General features: G+C 42.7%; 1 protein-coding gene across 1 annotated transcript in view; it reads left to right on the forward strand.

Moving 5' to 3' along the window:
• PTDSS1 (phosphatidylserine synthase 1) overlaps nt 1-18,817 on the forward strand; it is a 125,087-nt gene that overhangs the window by 83,651 nt on the left and 22,619 nt on the right. The window contains exons 10-12 of the mRNA XM_030216950.1: nt 5,903-6,002; nt 11,078-11,146; nt 17,485-17,554. Coding sequence (XP_030072810.1) covers nt 5,903-6,002; nt 11,078-11,146; nt 17,485-17,554 — 239 coding nt within the window. The remainder of the gene's footprint in view (nt 1-5,902; nt 6,003-11,077; nt 11,147-17,484; nt 17,555-18,817) is intronic.

Consider the following 18,817-nt stretch of genomic DNA (forward strand, 5'->3'; position numbering starts at 1 on the left):
CTTCTCCAAGCCACATACCTGGCAGGTGTAAACAACAGTCTGGCCGACAGACTGAGCAGAGTCATGCAACCGCACGAGTGGTCACTTCATTCCAGAGTGGTACGCAAGATCTTCCGAGAGTGGGGCACCCCCTCGGTGGACCTTTTCGCCTCTCAGACCAACCACAAGCTGCCTCTGTTCTGTTCCAGACTACAGGCACACGGCAGGCTAGCGTCGGATGCCTTCCTCCTCCATTGGGGGACCGGCCTCCTGTATGCTTATCCTCCCATACCTTTGGTGGGGAAGACCTTACTGAAGCTCAAGCAAGACCGCGGCACCATGATTCTGATAGCGCCCTTTTGGCCCCGTCAGATCTGGTTCCCTCTTCTTCTGGAGTTGTCCTCAGAAGAACCGTGGAGATTGGAGTGTTTTCCGACTCTCATTTCGCAGAACGACGGAGCGTTGCTGCACCCCAACCTTCAGTCCCTGGCTCTCACAGCCTGGATGTTGAGGGCGTAGACTTCACTGCGTTGGGTCTGTCTGAGGGTGTCTCCCGGGTCTTGCTTGCCTCTAGGAAGGATTCCACTAAAAAGAGTTACTTTTTTAAGTGGAGGAGGTTTGTCGTCTGGTGTGAGAGCAAGGCCCTAGAACCTCGTTCTTGCCCTGCACAGAACCTGCTTGAATACCTTCTGCACTTATCAGAGTCTGGCCTCAAGACCAACTCAGTAAGGAATCACCTTAGTGCGATTAGTGCTTACCATTATCGTGTGGAAGGTAAAGCCATCTCTGGAGAGCCTTTAGTAGTTCGATTCATGAGAGGCTTGTTCTTGTCAAAGCCCCCTATCAAGCCTCCTACAGTGTCATGGGATCTCAACGTCGTCCTCACCCAGCTGATGAAACCTCCTTTTGAGCCACTGAATACCTGCCATCTGAAGTACTTGACCTGGAAGGTCATTTTCTTGGTGGCAGTTACTTCAGCTCGTAGGGTCAGTGAGCTTCAAGCCCTAGTAGCTCATGCTCCATATATCAAATTTCATCACAACAGAGTAGTGCTCCGCACCCACCCGAAGTTCCTGCCGAAGGTGGTGTCGGAGTTCCATCTTAACCAGTCAATTGTCTTGCCAACATTCTTTCCCAGGCCGCATACCCGCCCTGCTTGAACGTCAGTTGCACACATTGGACTGCAAGAGAGCATTGGCCTTCTACCTGGAGCGGACACAGCCCAACAGACAGTCCGCCCAATTGTTTATTTCTTTCGACCCTAACAGGCTAGGGGTCGCTGTCGGGAAACGCACCATATCCAATTGGCTAGCAGATTGCATTTCCTTCACTTACGCCCAGGCAGGGCTGACTCTTGAGGGTCATGTCACGGCTCATAGTGTTAGAGCCATGGCAGCGTCAGTGGCCCACTTGAAGTCAGCCACTATTGAAGAGATTTGCAAGGCTGCGACGTGGTCATCTGTCCACACATTCACATCACATTACTGCCTCCAGCAGGATACCCGACGCGACAGTCGGTTCGGGCAGTCGGTGCTGCAGAATCTGTTTGGGGTATAAATCCAACTCCACCCTCCAGGACCCGAATTTATTCTGGTCAGGCTACACTCTCAGTTAGTTGTTCTTCGTAGGTCAATTTCTGTTGTACCCTCGCCGTTGCGAGGTCCTATTGACCTGGGTTCTTGTTTTGAGTGAGCCTGAGAGCTAGGGATACCCCAGTCGTGAGAACAAGCAGCCTGCTTGTCCTCGGAGAAAGTGAATGATACATACCTGTAGCAGGTGTTCTCCGAGGACAGCAGGCTGATTGTTCTCACCTACCCTCCCTCCTCCCCTTTGGAGTTGTGTTTCATATTTTATTGCTTGTCATTCAACTGGCGGGAGCGGTCGCGCACGGGCGGGAAGACGGCCGCGCATGCGCGGTGGGCGTGCCCTGCGTGCCGACCGTCCCGCGAAGCTTTTTCCGGTTGGTGGGGGCTGCCGCGGACGTCACCCAGTCGTGAGAACAATCAGCCTGCTGTCCTCGGAGAACACCTGCTACAGGTATGTATCATTCACTTTAGGCGTGGCCATTTGCACCAACTAAAACGTTCAAATACCCACTTGTAAATTCAGGCACAGATGCCCTTATTCTTTAACAACGCATGTAACATAAAGGAACGCCCTGACCAGCCCATGCCCCTCCTACTTCCACAACCCCTTTTCTTTTTGACTCACATGTAAAATTTACGCACCTACATTTCAATTATTGGCGCTAATTAGCTCATTCAATTGCACGTATAATTTTTAGCAACTTTTATAGAATTAGGGGGAAAGGGGGTAATTTTGTAAAGTAGGCACTGACATTTGCACGGGAGTTGCCTTGGTATATATTTTAAATATTGCATGTATGCATATATATGCAAGTATTCCATTCTAAGTGTAAGTCTGTAATGGCACGCATATCTTACATAGCATGGAGTTTGCAGGCAAGGCACACACAGGGGCAGTTTCAGGGCACATGATGTATATATACAACATGATCTGTTCTTATTATGTTATGCACATGATGTACATATACAACTTGATCCATTCTAACTACGTTATGTTACATGTTTAGTACCAAGTATGTATGCACCTTAACGCAATACTATTTGTAACTCTGTTATCCGGAAATGGCGATGGTCTGCAAGGCAACCGCCATTACGGCAAATGTAAGCCACATTGAGCCTGCAAATTGGTGGGAAAATGTGGGATACAAATGCTAAAAATAATAATAATAATGGTTATGTATGTACCTTACTAACTAATGTAAGTTATCCACATATCATCAGAGCTTAGGCTCACACTTTTACTCCAGCTCTGTTTCTTATGTAAGTGCTTATGCCTAAATTAAAGTCACATGTTTTTTGCAGTTACACTAGTATACTGTAAAGCAGGCACCTATGCTCCTTTATAAAATAGGCCCCTTCCAAGTGCCCTCTGGGCGCCTAATTATAGGTGCACAGTTTTAGAATTATCTCCAAAGGGGACAGCTCTACTTTTAGCCTATTCTGTAAAGGAATGTAGGTGCCTATTTTCCTTTATGGAATACTAGGATAACCGGATATGTACTTGCGTATGTGTTTAGGTCACCCTTAGAACTGGTGTAAATGTTTGCACTAGATTTGGGAGACACATGCAAGCTCTGCCCAGACTTGAACACTCACCTGCATAGTATGTGCTATCAAAGATGTGCACATACTTTCAAAATAGTGATAGCTGGATTGTTGTTACTTTATGTTTAGACAACTCCTTATAGAATTACCTCAAAAGTAACATAAAACTGTTTACATAATGATAACAAGAAGCATACTTATAAAAGGTCACTGAGGCAAAAATCGGTCAAGAAAAGAATACATTCATTCAAAGTTTATTGTATGCAATGGAAAATGAAATATGTTGACCATCTTCGTAAGGGACCATAAATCAGGGAGGTAAAAGCAGTCCATGTTGGTGTCCAGCAATGGAGAAGGCATGTCTGTTATATCGTTATATGCCTTTTTAAGAGATGAACAGTCCAGGAACCCTTATTGACTTGATCTAAGGATACAAGAAGATTGATGAATGCAACCTAGCCTTGTTGAGCTAGGCATCACTTAAGTGCCTTAAACAACATAAGGGCAAGTTTAAACTAGATTCGGTAAACAGCTAGTCACCACTATAATGTAATCAACCAAGGTATAATACATTTATAAATATTTTGATTGGTTAAAAGCCAAGTATCTGTGTTCTGATTTTAATGAAGGGCCTCGAATGATGTTACCAGAAGGCCCATATATAATGAATTGCAATAGATGAACAAGGGGACTGTTGTTAACCTGATTATTTGTTGTACACTGCTTTGGGTGAATTCATAAAAATGGTTAATAATCTCCAATTTCTATTTATTAATCAAAGTTTCAAGTGCCAACTTTAACATAGAAAGTGCTGTTTAAAGAATGCATTCTTCACAACCTCCTTGATTTGTGGGTACAGTGTTAATCCAGAGATAGGAGTGATTCCAAGATACCAATTTTGAAAGAATTGTGGGGGACATAACATGACAGGGATTGGATAATCATGGTTTCAGTCTTCCTCAAATTGATGGCTCACTAAAAATCCTCTTACTGTGTTATCATAGGGCACAAAAGATTTGCAGGATTTGATCATAGAAGAGCTTGTTTTGTTGATGGTGGATAAATCATGAGATCTATTTAAAAATTAAACGTAACATGCTTATTTCAATATTTTGCACAAAGTCAAGAGAGAGAGATTGCAGATAGTAGTGATCCCAGGGGGTTTTTCAAATTTCAGGTGTGCCCAGTTCAGTTTTTTCACCAACCCTGAGCTGTTTGGTCTGCCAGTAAGAAAAAATTGAAACCAAGAAATAACATTTGGACAAAAATTATTCAAAAGAATATGATTCATAGTGTCAAATGCTACCAATTATATCAACAGAGAACAAAAAAAAAATGAGATGTCCAAATTTTAGAGCATAACAATAGTGTTTCACAATTAAGATGAAAGCCATGCTGGCTGACATTATCCAGGAACTATTGTAATTGATGACTTATTACTCATTCTGCCAACTTTGGAAAAAGAAGCTTGAAACAGGATAATAATGTTTGATGACCTGCAAGTCAAGTGAGAGAGTAGTTGTGTGGTTAGAACAGCAGATTGAGAAGCTAGGGTTCAAATCCCACTGATACTGCTTGTGGCCTTAGGCAAGTCACCCTCCATTGCCTCAGGTTTAAACTAGGATTGTAAGCCCTCTGGGGGAAAGGAAATACTGTCCTAAATGTAACTGTCCTGGTTGAACTACAATTGAAAAGATTTGAACTAAATCCTGATCCAACTGGCCAGACGATTGCATGTGTCAGGGGGCAAGGGAACTGAGCTTTGGGAAAGGGACATAAAAATAGCCATACTGGGTCAGACCAGTGGTCCATCTAATCCAGTATCCTGTTTTCAACAGTGGCCAATCCAGGCCACAAGTGTCTGGCAGAAACCCAAATAGTAGCAACATTCCATGCTACCAATCCCAGGGCAAGCAGTGGGCTTCCCCATGTCTGTTTCACTAGCAGACTTTAGACTTTTCCTCCAGGAACTTGTACAAACCTTTTTATAAAAACCCAAAAATGCTGAGAGACACGCGACACCTATGTCAGGAGCGGAGGCTGCCTACTCGGCTTCTCTGACTCCCCATCAAATCGGCTATGTATCTTATATGTTTTCTGCGAGGAACGGGGGGAAAAAAGTTAAGTTTTGCTAGGTGGATCGGAGTGATGCAGAGTTTGAAGAATTTGCTTATGTTATGGTGTTGAGGAAAAAACAAGGGGAGCTGATGCCAAGATGGTGGCTTGATCAGCCCCACTGAGTCCTTCAGTTTGTTCCAAATGGGCTAAGAAAACTGTGACAGAAGTGTGAGCTGTAGACCATGATCATTTGGATAATCTGGGATCTGGAGTTTGATGCTCATCAACATCATAACATACATAGAGGGACATTTTCAATAGAACGTCTAAATCAGAATTTGGACGTTTTACCAAGGCATTCTTCCTTTGGAGCAGTTGCCTTACGTTGTGGAATTACCTGCCCCTCTCTTCAACATGGATTCTCTCATAAGAAATTTAAAATAGTAGGTGTAAATGTATGCAGCTGCATTTTAGCCATAATATCTGCTGACTTTTTATAACGATACAAAGGCACCTACTTGTCTTTCTAAAATAGACATACTAGTAGATGCCTACTTGACCTCCTGATCTAGGCTGTTGTAAGGTTAGCCTTGCAGTGTCACTGTACAATGAGGGTGTCAGCAGGAATAGAGTTCACCGTTGATAGATACTTTTTCCAATGAGTAGGATGTACATGATCTGCCTCGTTCATCATGATGCCAGAAATAATCATTTTGTTCTTTCCTGCTCTGCAGTGCCATTGGTTTCCTCGAAGCAATAGTGTGCATTAAGTTTGGTCAGGATCTGTTCTCCAAAACACATCTACTGTATGTGGTCTTTTGGCTTCTATTTGTGGTAAGTGACTCATAAATTAAACATCCCTGCACACAACCTTGTTGTTGAGAAGCAAGCATCTGGTTTATTTTCATGTATATGAAAACAAATAGTGAATAGATAATTATGTAAACTAATGCAGAGATAGCTTTGTCTTGTGAAAGCCCTTACTGTGTAATTATTGGATTGGTATATAATTTTTCAAACATTTATTCAAAGTAATTCTTTTATGCCCACAATAAAAATCCCTTTAATGTCCTTTACGTCTGCTGGAATTGGGAGTGCAGGATTTGTACAGAATTCAACATTTCTGCACATAATCTGCACTCTTCCCCCACCCGCTGCCACCCGACCTACCTGAGCACAGCACGCCCTGGTGGTCTAGTGGCCTCTGCTGCCACTGCTTTCTCCCTAGAGCTGTTCTATTTCAAAATGGCCACCGAGGCTTCAAGCGGTAATCTCGTGAGTTTAAGTCTCGGTGGCCATTTGGAAAAAGCACGGCACCAGGCGAGAGAGCGGTGGCAGCAGGACAGGAAAGAGTGAGGTTCTTTCCTCCCCTGAAGAAGTTTTCCTACTGCAGCTCCTACCTCACAGGTGAGTGTGAAGGTGACTGGAGGGAAGGAAGAGGGGCTGTTAAAAAAAAAAAGGATGAGGGGACTGCAAAATAAATGGAGATGCTCTGTGTGTGGGAGGAAAGGGTTTAAAAAATGGGGGGATACTATATGGGTGCAGGGAAGGAGGGAGGGAGAGAGGGCTGGAAAACAAAAATAAGGGATGCTATGTGTAGGTACAGGGGGGCTGGAAAAATATAGATGGTGTGTGGGTGCAGGGTGAATTCTGTGGGTGCTGGTAAAAATGTGGATGGTATCTCTGTACAGGGAGAGGGGGCTATAATATTGGTTAAATTATGCCAAATAAACTTGAAGAATTTGCAAATATTGTGCACAGAATTTTGAAAGTTTCTGCGCAGAATTTAGATTTTTTTTTGGCACACAATTCCAGCAGGAGTATTCCTTCTTAGATGCCTGTTCTCTGGTTGGTAATACCGTTTTGCAGGATAATTTAACCATGCGTCCAGAGTAAACAAAATGTTGATTGTTACTAAAGAAGACCTTATTGAAATCATAGGTGTCCAAGATCATAGTGGCTGATTTATTTTTCAGCCTTTGCAGCGTCTTTTAGAGGAATCTTGTCAGCGCTGTACCGTCTGTAGGTTCTGGCCCAATGCTACAAAAGTCTGTTCTGTGTCTGCTAAGACCCTTGAGGCATCCTAGAATCCCAGAGCTGAAAATATTTTGTTTGTATGAACACTAACAATTAAGCAGTAGGGAAAACTATTATGAATCTATACAGACCAAGGCAAATTTCCCAAAATCATCATGTTAATAAATTGGAGGAAAAATACATTGGTAGGTAAATATTAGTGGTCAGTGTTATTACCAGCTTAGAAAAGCTAATAACATCATTTGTCATATAAAACCTCTAATAATGTACAGTGGTGGAAATAAGTATTTGATCCCTTGCTGATTTTGTAAGTTTGCCCACTGACAAAGACATGAGCAGCCCATAATTGAAGGGTAGGTTATTGGTAACAGTGAGAGATAGCACATCACAAATTAAATCCGGAAAATCACATTGTGGAAAGTATATGAATTTATTTGCATTCTGCAGAGGGAAATAAGTATTTGATCCCCCACCAACCAGTAAGAGATCTGGCCCCTACAGACCAGGTAGATGCTCCAAATCAACTCGTTACCTGCATGACAGACAGCTGTCGGCAATGGTCACCTGTATGAAAGACACCTGTCCACAGACTCAGTGAATCAGTCAGACTCTAACCTCTACAAAATGGCCAAGAGCAAGGAGCTGTCTAAGGATGTCAGGGACAAGATCATACACCTGCACAAGGCTGGAATGGGCTACAAAACCATCAGTAAGACGCTGGGCGAGAAGGAGACAACTGTTGGTGCCATAGTAAGAAAATGGAAGAAGTACAAAATGACTGTCAATCGACAAAGATCTGGGGCTCCACGCAAAATCTCACCTCGTGGGGTATCCTTGATCATGAGGAAGGTTAGAAATCAGCCTACAACTACAAGGGGGGAACTTGTCAATGATCTCAAGGCAGCTGGGACCACTGTCACCACGAAAACCATTGGTAACACATTACGACATAACGGATTGCAATCCTGCAGTGCCTGCAAGGTCCCCCTGCTCCGGAAGGCACATGTGACGGCCCATCTGAAGTTTGCCAGTGAACACCTGGATGATGCCGAGAGTGATTGGGAGAAGGTGCTGTGGTCAGATGAGACAAAAATTGAGCTCTTTGGCATGAACTCAACTCGCCGTGTTTGGAGGAAGAGAAATGCTGCCTATGACCCAAAGAACATCGTCCCCACTGTCAAGCATGGAGGTGGAAATGTTATGTTTTGGGGGTGTTTCTCTGCTAAGGGCACAGGACTACTTCACCGCATCAATGGGAGAATGGATGGGGCCATGTACCGTACAATTCTGAGTGACAACCTCCTTCCCTCCGCCAGGGCCTTAAAAATGGGTCGTGGCTGGGTCTTCCAGCACGACAATGACCCAAAACATACAGCCAAGGCAACAAAGGAGTGGCTCAGGAAGAAGCACATTAGGGTCATGGAGTGGCCTAGCCAGTCACCAGACCTTAATCCCATTGAAAACTTATGGAGGGAGCTGAAGCTGCGAGTTGCCAAGCGACAGCCCAGAACTCTTAATGATTTAGAGATGATCTGCAAAGAGGAGTGGACCAAAATTCCTCCTGACATGTGTGCAAACCTCATCATCAACTACAGAAGACGTCTGACCGCTGTGCTTGCCAACAAGGGTTTTGCCACCAAGTATTAGGTCTTGTTTGCCAGAGGGATTAAATACTTATTTCCCTCTGCAGAATGCAAATAAATTCATATACTTTCCACAATGTGATTTTCCGGATTTAATTTGTGATGTGCTATCTCTCACTGTTACCAATAACCTACCCTTCAATTATGGGCTGCTCATGTCTTTGTCAGTGGGCAAACTTACAAAATCAGCAAGGGATCAAATACTTATTTCCACCACTGTATATATGCTCACAAGTAAAAAAAAAAATTTAATAGAACAAATAATGCAAAGGTTCAAAAAGCTTATCTTGTTTCTTCTGAATTCCATGAGCCTCAATTGTATATCTAAAAGCACGAAATAATACCAAACTGGAAACAGCTGACAATGGCCAGTGTTTCACAGAACCAGAGCTGCATCAGTTGAAAAACAGCTTTAAAAAGTTCAATTCTAGGCATATGTTAAAAATGAAGTGATTTTCAAAATTTCAATAACAGATGGCATCTAGCCCCTGCTGTGTAATGCCAAATCAACTATTATGTATGGATGTTAACCAATTCCTAACCCAGAGCTTACATGGAAATGCAAACCGCAACATTTCAATTCTTGATGTAAAAGAAAAACATAGCACTGAGATTTATAGAAACACAAATTCCTAACTTTGCAGTTGTATAATTATGGTACAGCCAGAGGGCCCGCCACCATTCCAGTGGGGGGGTCTCTGGCTGTACCATAATAGAGCTCAGGCTATTACAGACCTTGGCTGAGTCAGAAATCTGATGGCTGACATAACTGGGAGCTTACTGGAAAAGTATGGCCTAGTTTGTAGCCCGGATTGAGGCCTAAATAAGCTAAATTAGGAAAAGTTAGGTCAATAGATATGGAAACAAAATGGAGGATTTCAGCACAAAATGGAAGCCGTATCTGTTGCAAAGTGGAATTTTCTCTAATGTAAGTTAGAAAAACAAGTTGAGAAATGAGACTTTCCTGTGAGCAGGATTGTGGTCAGCCATGGTGTGAGAAGGGAAAGGTGTAGCTGGATGCAGGGTCTTGCTTAAGATTTGTGGTCAAGCGAGCTAAAGACAAAACCATGTTAGTAAGATAGAAGCTACTCATTAGCATGAGCCAATCAGTGACAACCATGACATTAGCATAGATCCAATCAGGTATATCTACTGTCATATTATCCATATCCTGAGGGCACCTATAAAAATCAGGGTATTTCCTGGTTTAAGCTAGAGAGAAAAGGGTTGCCACTCTCTCTCTCCAAGGGAAACCAATGTGTCCAGCAGAATTGACAAATTACCTAATTGCTTTCCCTTGTAAAACCTCTAATTGGTAAAAGAAATTATAAAAGATTAGGAACTAATTAACACCTGTTTGCAGCTGGATTATTATATTCCTATAACTAATTGATTGTACGTGCCTGTTGTCAATCACTGATTTGACTTGTACCTTAGCAAATAAACTCCTCATTCCAAATGATGATTTGTGGACTTCACTTTATGATCAGAGGCTGTAAGTATAAATGCTTTTGCTGTATCAGGCTGTCTTTCACTGCATTCTATAACTTGTGACATAAATCCAGTTTGTCATAAGGCTGGTATCTTTTCCTTAGACCTAACGTCTCCCTTAGTGGCAATTCCTTTTAGAACCTCACAACTCCTTGATTACCCCAGTACTAGTGCTATTTAGAGATGTAGTCAGATTTAAGGTCACTCCAGCCTTCTTGGGGGGCTCGGGACCCCTCAATTCACAACACAGTTCACATGTATTTGATGTGAGGCTAGGGAGAGCAGCAGAAGACTGAATGTACTTATGACGGATTGTATGAAGTCTTTGTAATCACTGTGCTCAGTTATGCCTGTAATTGGGATAGAATGAATCTGTGAATATATCTTCATTATTAAAATGATGTCGTCGTCTTTATGTACATTTTTTTTATAGTTCTATCTCTCTATTCAAATTTTTAAAGTATTACAGAGAACATGGTGGAAAGAATTTTACATAGAATTTGTACTCTTTATAAAGTGAATTCTTAAAATTTTAACAATGAATCCCAGACTTTTTAAAATTGTTCTATAGATCCTTTACATTCTGCTACTATTCTCATATATTTAACTGTGTTGCATATAGAAGGCCACCAGAATTGGAAACAAGTATGTTTGTGATCTTTCCAGTTATGTATTACAGTTGTCAATGTAATGGCCATAAGAATATCAAACAATCTCTTTTTTTTTTTTATCTTGCAGGCCATTATTACGTTCCTGTGCTTGTATGGAATGGTGTGGTATGCTGAACACTATGGTTCAAGGCAGAAGGTAATTGAGTAGCCCTCTGGTCTTTACTGTGTTAAATAGTGCAGCATTGCAGTACCTATGACGATTCTGGAGAAAACGTGAGTCCTCATAGAATTTCTGAGAAAGGGCCCAACTGTTATACTGCAATGTAAAATTGCTTCAGTTTTCTCCTGATAATTTGCTCTCTGAAAATTCAGGGATATTTTCTTTGGTAAGACTGGAGCAAACATTTGTTTGATCTGTGCCTACATTTACACATTTTCACATACTTTAGTTAGCTTAGAGAAACCAGCCCTTTGTGCACCAGTTCCAACCAGGGGAGGCCCAAGGCAAGATGTCGCCTGAGGCAGGGCTGAGATGCCACCTCCTCCCCTCCTGGCCAAGTTTTGGTATCTTCCCCCTTCCTTCCTCCACCCCGTTCCCTGAATTTACCTTCTTTCTCCATGTTCCAAAAGCCGCCAAGCGGCAGCAATTCCCATATGGTTCATCTAGCCCAGTATCCTGTTTCCAACAATGGCCAATCCAGGTCACAAGTACCTGGCAGAAACCCAAATAGTAGCAACATTCCATGCTACCAATCCCAGGGCAAGCAGTGGCTTCCCCATGTCTGTCTCAATAGCAGACTTATTGCTTTACCTCCAGGAACTTCTCAAAACCTTTTTTAAGTCCCAGATATGCTAACTGCTGTTATTCCATCCTCCTGCAAAGAGTTCCAGAGCTTAAATATTCATTGAGTGAAAAATATTTTCTCCTATTTATTTTAAAAGTATTTCCATGTCACTTCATTGAGTGTTTCCTAGTCTTTTGCACTTTTGAAATGAGTAAATTAAAATCGATTCACTTTGACTTATTCTACACCACTCAGGGTTTTGTAGACCTCAACCATACATATTTACAGAATAGCGCTTAGGTGGATTTTTGGCAGTTATGGCAATTATACACATATCTGACATATATGGAATGGAGGAGTGGCCTAGTGGTTAGAGCACTGGTCTTGCAATCCAGAGGTGGCCGGTTCAAACCCCACTGCTGCTCCTTGTGATCTTGGGCAAGTCACTTAACCCTCCATTGCCTCAGGTGCAAACTTAGATTGTGAGCCCTCCTGGGACAGAGAAATATCCACAGTACCTGAATGTAACTCACCTTGAGCTACTACTGAAAGAGGTGTGTATATATGCCGGTATTCTAATCATTTACATGCATATTTGACACACAAATGTTGATGCCTACTTTATAGAATTACCCTATTGTGATAGCATAATGAAGGCAGTGCAGCGAACAGGTAAATGAGAGGGGATCAGAGAAGGGCAAAATATGGTACCAGGCTTGCTGGTTATGAAATCCTGTGCAGCTTAGATGATCATTTTCAAAAGGACATCCTGCTCATAACGTCCATCTTACAGCCATTTTTGAACAGGAAATGTGTCTGGATTTCCTGTTCTAAAATTTGTGAGATGGTTCAAAGAAGGGCACCAGGTACACACAGTGGATATCCACTGTGTGTACCTGGTGTTCTTCATTTCTCCTGTGGAGAGATCACCTTCTGTGGTTGTTTCGTTTCAAAGAAGGGCAACCAGAATGATTAAGGGATGGAACCAGCGGTGTGCTGGTAAACTTTTAACAACAGGCACTCTCCCCGGTCCACCTCTGCGCCTCCCTGCCCCCCCCCCCCCCCCCAAATTGCAGAGCTGGCTATTCCTAGGGAGCGAGCCTGGGGGGGGGGGAATGCATTACTCTCTCCCTGGGTGCTCTTTTTTTTTTAATGCTCCCAGGTTCCAATCTAATTCGTGTTTAATGTGGGACAAAATGACATAAATTGATTTATTTTATTTATTTATTACATTTGTATCCCACATTTTCCGACATAGCAGTCATTGTGGCTTACAGGTTCCAGAGAGGAGAGTACCAACTACGGGAAAAATATATACAGAGTGGAAAATAGAGTAACAGAGAAACTCTGAACGTTGAGAACCTGACTCCCATAACATGATGTCTGTTTTAGAAGCCCATTGCCAGGAGAGAAAAAAATCTCTGCACCAATAACAGGGTTAAATGTCATAAATAAGTAACTAAATAAATAGATACATAGAAACTCTGAATGTTGAGCACCAAATTCTTATAATATGACATCTGTTTTAATGGCCCTTTACCAGGAGAAAAAAGATCTCTGCACAAATATAATACATTCTAGGGTGTGCCTATAACCAGTCCCTCTAAATGACACACTGATTATGATTTATAACAAATTACTACTCTTATCTATGAAAAGTTATTCCATTACTATACTTCCTCTGACCTCTGTGTACATCTGTATGCTGCAAAAGCTGGCATGTTTGAAAATATAAGTGAGATTGAATTAAAATGCTACCAACAATAAAGAATGACAATGTGGATGCAGCACCTGATTCTTATGATATCTGTTTTAGTGGCCCTTTACCAAGAGAAAAAAAATCTCTGCACAAATATAACACATGCAAGAGGGTGTCCCTATAACCAGCCCCTCCAAATGATACACCGAGTACGATTTATTACAAATTACTACTACCTCTATGTACATCCGTATGCTGCACAAGCTGGCATGTTTGAAAATATAAGTGAGATTAAATTAAAATGCTACTAACAATAAAGAACGACAGCGTGGATGCAGCAGCTCATAAGTTTGCTTGATTTTGTTTTGGGTTTAACGGCGAAGACAGCTGCGCGGGAAGGGGAAACAAACTAACCTAATTAGTTTCAACTTTTTTTTTTTTTTTTACTTCTTGCTGTCTCCTCTTCTTATCCAAACACAACATCATCTCCCTCCCACTCCAATCATTCAAACCTTACACATCCAGCAGCTCTAGCGGTAACACGCTGCCTGGTCGACCCGGAGCCTTGTTACTGCCGTGTACTGCCCCACTGATGCAACTTCCTGCTTATGCGTGGGTGGGATCTGGCAGAAAAAAGGCTCCGGGTTGGTCAGGCAATGTGTTACCACTAGTGCTGCTGGAACAGTAATGATTGACAGACGGTGGTGAGGGGGGGATGATGAACCTGAGGTAGGAAGCTGAGGTATGCTGGGGGCTCACGGGCGGTTGGGGGCCAGGGGAGAAGGGAGAGAGAGGAGGAGGAAAAGAAAACCCAGATGTTTGTGTGCTCGCTGCATGACTCCATCAACAACCGGCTTGCAAAATTCAGTAAAATTTAATAACCGGCTCGTGCGAGCCAGCTCCAGCACACCACTGGAACTCCTCTCATATGAGGAAAAGCTTAAGAGGTCAGGACTCTTCAGCTTTTAGAAGAGACAACTGAGGAGGATATAATAGAGATCTACAAAATACTGAGTGGTGTATAAGGGGGTAAACTTAAATTGATTTATAATTTTTTTTTTTACTCTTTCAAAAAGACTAGGTGATACTCAAGGAAGTTACATAAGAATAGCCATACTGCTCAGGTCCATTTTGCCCAGTATCCTGCTTCCAACAGTGGCCAATCCAGATCACAAGTACCTAATTAGTAACAACATTCCATGTTACCAATCCCAGGGCAAGCAGTGGCTTCCCCATGTCTGCAACAATAGCAGTCTATGGACTTTTCCTCCAGGAACTTTTCCAAACCTTTTTTAAAACCAGATACGCTAACCGCTGTTACTACATCCTCCAGCAAAGAGTTCCAGAGCTTAACTATTCATTGACTGAATACATATTTCCTCCTATTTGTGGAGGAGTGGCCTAGTGGTTAAGGTGGTGGACTTTGGTCCTGAGGAACTGAGTTGGATTCCCGGCACAGGCAGCTCCTTGTGACTCTGGGCAAGTCACTTAACCCTCCATTGCCCGCTGCATTGAGCCTGCCATGAGTGGGAAAGCGCGGGGTACAAATGTAAAAAATAAAAAAAAGTGTTTCCATGTAACTTCATTGAGTGCCCTCCGGTCTTTGTACTTTTTGAAAGAGTAAAAAATCAACTCACTTCTGCTCAATCATATCTCCCCTCATCCGTCTCTTTTCCAAGCTGAAGAGCCCTAACCTCTTTAGCCTTTCTGCATATTGGAGGAGTTCCATCCCCTTGATCATTTTGGTCACCCTTCTTTGAACCTTTTCTAATTCTGCTATATCTTTTTTTGAGATACAGTGACCAGAAACACAATAATCAAGGTGAGGTCGCACCATAGAGCTATACAGAGGCATTATAGTATTCTTGGTCTTATTTGCCATCCCTTTCCTAATAATTCCTAGCATCCTGTTTGATTTTTTGGCGGCTGCTGTACACTATGCAGAAGATTTCAGCGTATTGTCTACAAATGACAATACAACAAACAGAAGGAAATACTTTTTCATTCAAAAAATAGTTAAGCTCTGGAACTCATTGCCAGAGGATGTAGTATCAGTGGTTAGTGTATGTGGGTTTAAAAATGGTTTACACAAGTTCCTGGAGGAGAAGTTCTTATTGATTTGGACATGGAGAAGCCACGTCTTGTGCCTGGAATCAGTAGCATGAATCTTGCTTCTACTTAGGATTCTGTCAAGTACTTGTGTCCTGAATTGGCCACTGTTGGAAGCAAGATACTGGGCTAGATGGACCATTGGCCTGATTTGAAACAAAACTTGTTTTTGGAAAATAGTGGGATACAAGAATGCATAAAAAAAAGTAAAATTCAGTGTGGCTTATCTGATGTTCTTATGAACATCCATTTTGCAAACGGAAATGTCAAAAATAGCCACACAGACGTCCCTGCTGAGCAGAGGGACAGCATAGTGGTCAGTGCAGTGGACCGTAAACCAGGGCACCCAGGTTCATATTCCTCTACAACTTTTATTTTAAATGCTTGAACCCCTCCAGGAGCAGGGAAATACCTACTGTACGTGACTGCATACCTCAATAGCTTCAGGCTTGCAGGAGTCATATTTAGGTACAGTGGGTATGTGTTTCTGGAGGGCTCACAATTGAACCTGGTTCCCCTGGTTTACAGTCCATTGCACTGACAACTGGGCTGCTACTCAGATTTACTTTCTACTTTGCTCAGAATGCTAGTGTAATACCCCATAATAATAGGTATTACTAAGACAGCAGTGAAAGATATTTCCAGAGGCCCTGAAGGGGAGGTCCTTGCCATTGGGCTGGAGAGGAAGTTGGAGGCCTACCCAGGGGAGGGGTTGCAGAGATAAAGTGGCTTTCCTGTGGTGCGTGACAACAGGGGTGAAGTTGAATAATAAAGGGATCGGAATGAGGTACATATGAGGTCTTTGGTTGCCTGTACCCCCACCCCAGGACCCTTGGGAGCACTAGGGGATCCTAGAGTGAAAGAAATAAGTGCATGTTGACTAAAGGAGTAGTTGCTGCTCCTATAAGTGGCAACTCAGAAGGAGATGGAACTTCAGGTGGATAAGGCAAATCCAGCCTGGAAGCGGGAACCAGAGCAAGGGAAGGCTGTTCAAGGCCAGGGTGCAGCCCTGCATGGTACATCGCTGGAAGAAGGACAGCCAAAAGAGTCTGTTCTTGAGGGAGCTGGATTGGTATCAAGAGTAACCAGAACAGCCTTGGGTTTATTGCTGGCATGACAGGATGGGTAAAGGACAGGAGCTTCTGTAAATATGTACAGCATTGACATACTCAAAGTGAAGTGAGGTGGCTGAGATTATCACTGATAGTCTCGGGTGTACAGTGTGGAATAGAGAAGTGTTTAACCACTGGTTGCAGAAGTTCTAGTAAAGTTTATTTTGCATTAAATAAAACTCCTGGAGTGCAGAGTGGATTTCTTTTGTGAGAGAGAGGGTGACTGCTCCTGGACTGAGAGAAGTACCCCTGTTAAGACTCCGGATCTCTATTCTGGACAATTAACCCACTCCCAAGCTCGACTGCAGGCGAACTGGAATTGTGAGTTGAGGGGTGTTTGGGCCCCCTAACAAATGGGTGGAAAAGGATTTGTTTGTGACCCGGGTCAGACCGAGTGAAGGGAGCCTGAACTGAGCTAGTTGGAAGGCAGACCTGGGTTACACTTATAATACCGGATGCTATATAGAGCCTGGTATTCCTTTTGGTTTCACCTTAAGGGGAGAGGGAGGGGGACATCAACCACTGATGGATTCATGAGGGATCATACCTTAATCCCCCCAATGGTATGAAAAAGGTCTAAATAAAAACATCCTTCTTTTAGACTTGGAACGTTTCTTTCCATTTGATTATTGCTGTTGGACGTCCTGCCCACAATAAGCTATTTGGACAAACTGCAGTGTTGGATGTCCAAATTCTTCCGTTCCAAAGTTGCAATGTCTGTGTGCTTTGAAAATGTGCCCTTTAGGTTAGTTCTTGCTGTTCAGTTTTCCAGATCTAAGCGGGAGGACTCATTGATCAAGTGCGTGATCGGTAACATCTTTTATTGCAGACCCTGTCGGAATGTGAAGACAGTAATTATGACACAGATGGCCCTTGGCAGCATTCGGATTACTACACAGGTGAGTTGCATCTGTGTCTTGAGGTCCTCAGTTGCTTAACTATGGATGCCCTTGCTGCCTCACCCTCAGGTAATTTGCACACCCTCTCCTTCCAATTCTGACGAGAGAGCACAGGAAAGCTCAGAGAAACAATAATAATCTGCACTTGATTAGAAAATTATAATATTCATTGGGTTAAACAGACCAAGAAAGGTGAGATTAGCTGGAAAGGAAATAAATTAGATAGCAGAAGTAGAGAATTTTGAGCTCTTGGGCCAATCATCAGAGCCCAGAACAAGTTTTAAAAAATAGCTGGCCATATCACTACAGGCATTGGAGCCGACTCTGTGGGTGCTTGAGCACCCCCAATATTGAGAAAATTCCTCTTATGTGTCCAGGGAGGGGTTATTTTCATTGGGCTTAGCACCCCCAATAATTTTGAAAAGTTGGCTCCTATGACTACAGGTTACCTCTTATCTGTGTTAACTAAAGAAGAAATAGTCAATTCTCTGTAACACTTTAAACATAAACATGCACCACCTGCTGGCCAAACTAGAGAAATACACAAGAAATTGTGAATACAGTTTTACAGGCTTAAAAACCCAGTGCTTTGTAACAAATGGCAACTCTGGCTGTAAAAAAAAATAAGGCCAGTGTTGGGCTGGCTTGTACGATCTTAGGATGGGCTGGAGAGGGCTTCGATGGAGACTCTAGTAATTTGGACATGAGGACAGTGATGGTCAGAATTTTATAGTCGGTGTCCCACAAATGACATGACAAATTTGGATAGGCTGCAGTGGGCTTTGATGGCAACTCCAGTATTTGGAACATAAGGACAGACCTGGGTGGACTTCTACGGTCTGTATCCCAGAAACACCAAAGAAAAACCATGATAAAGTATACAATGTCATTTTCATTGTTGACATTTTGAGTTGTTAATCAGTGTGACTATTGGGCAGACTGGATGGACCGTTCAGGTCTTTATCTGCCGTCACTTATGTTACTATGTAATTGTGAAAAATGTGCTCAGACTAATAAACCGCCTCACATCAATCATGTCATGAGATCGATATTAAATTGGGGCCATCATAGCACATTAAAGGGATATCATCAATAGACATTGGACAGTTTTATTAATACATCCGGCCTTTCAAGTGCAGGCAAAGTTTGCTTACCATAGGACCCAGAATGTGAGATAAATTTTTTTGTATCCTTGTGTTGTAAATGTTCAGGACATTGGTCTGGTTGGACACTTTAAATTTGGTCAATGTGTTTGTTGTTCTT

The sequence above is a fragment of the Microcaecilia unicolor genome, chromosome 1, assembly GCF_901765095.1.
Source record: "Microcaecilia unicolor chromosome 1, aMicUni1.1, whole genome shotgun sequence".
Lineage (NCBI taxonomy): Eukaryota > Metazoa > Chordata > Amphibia > Gymnophiona > Siphonopidae > Microcaecilia > Microcaecilia unicolor.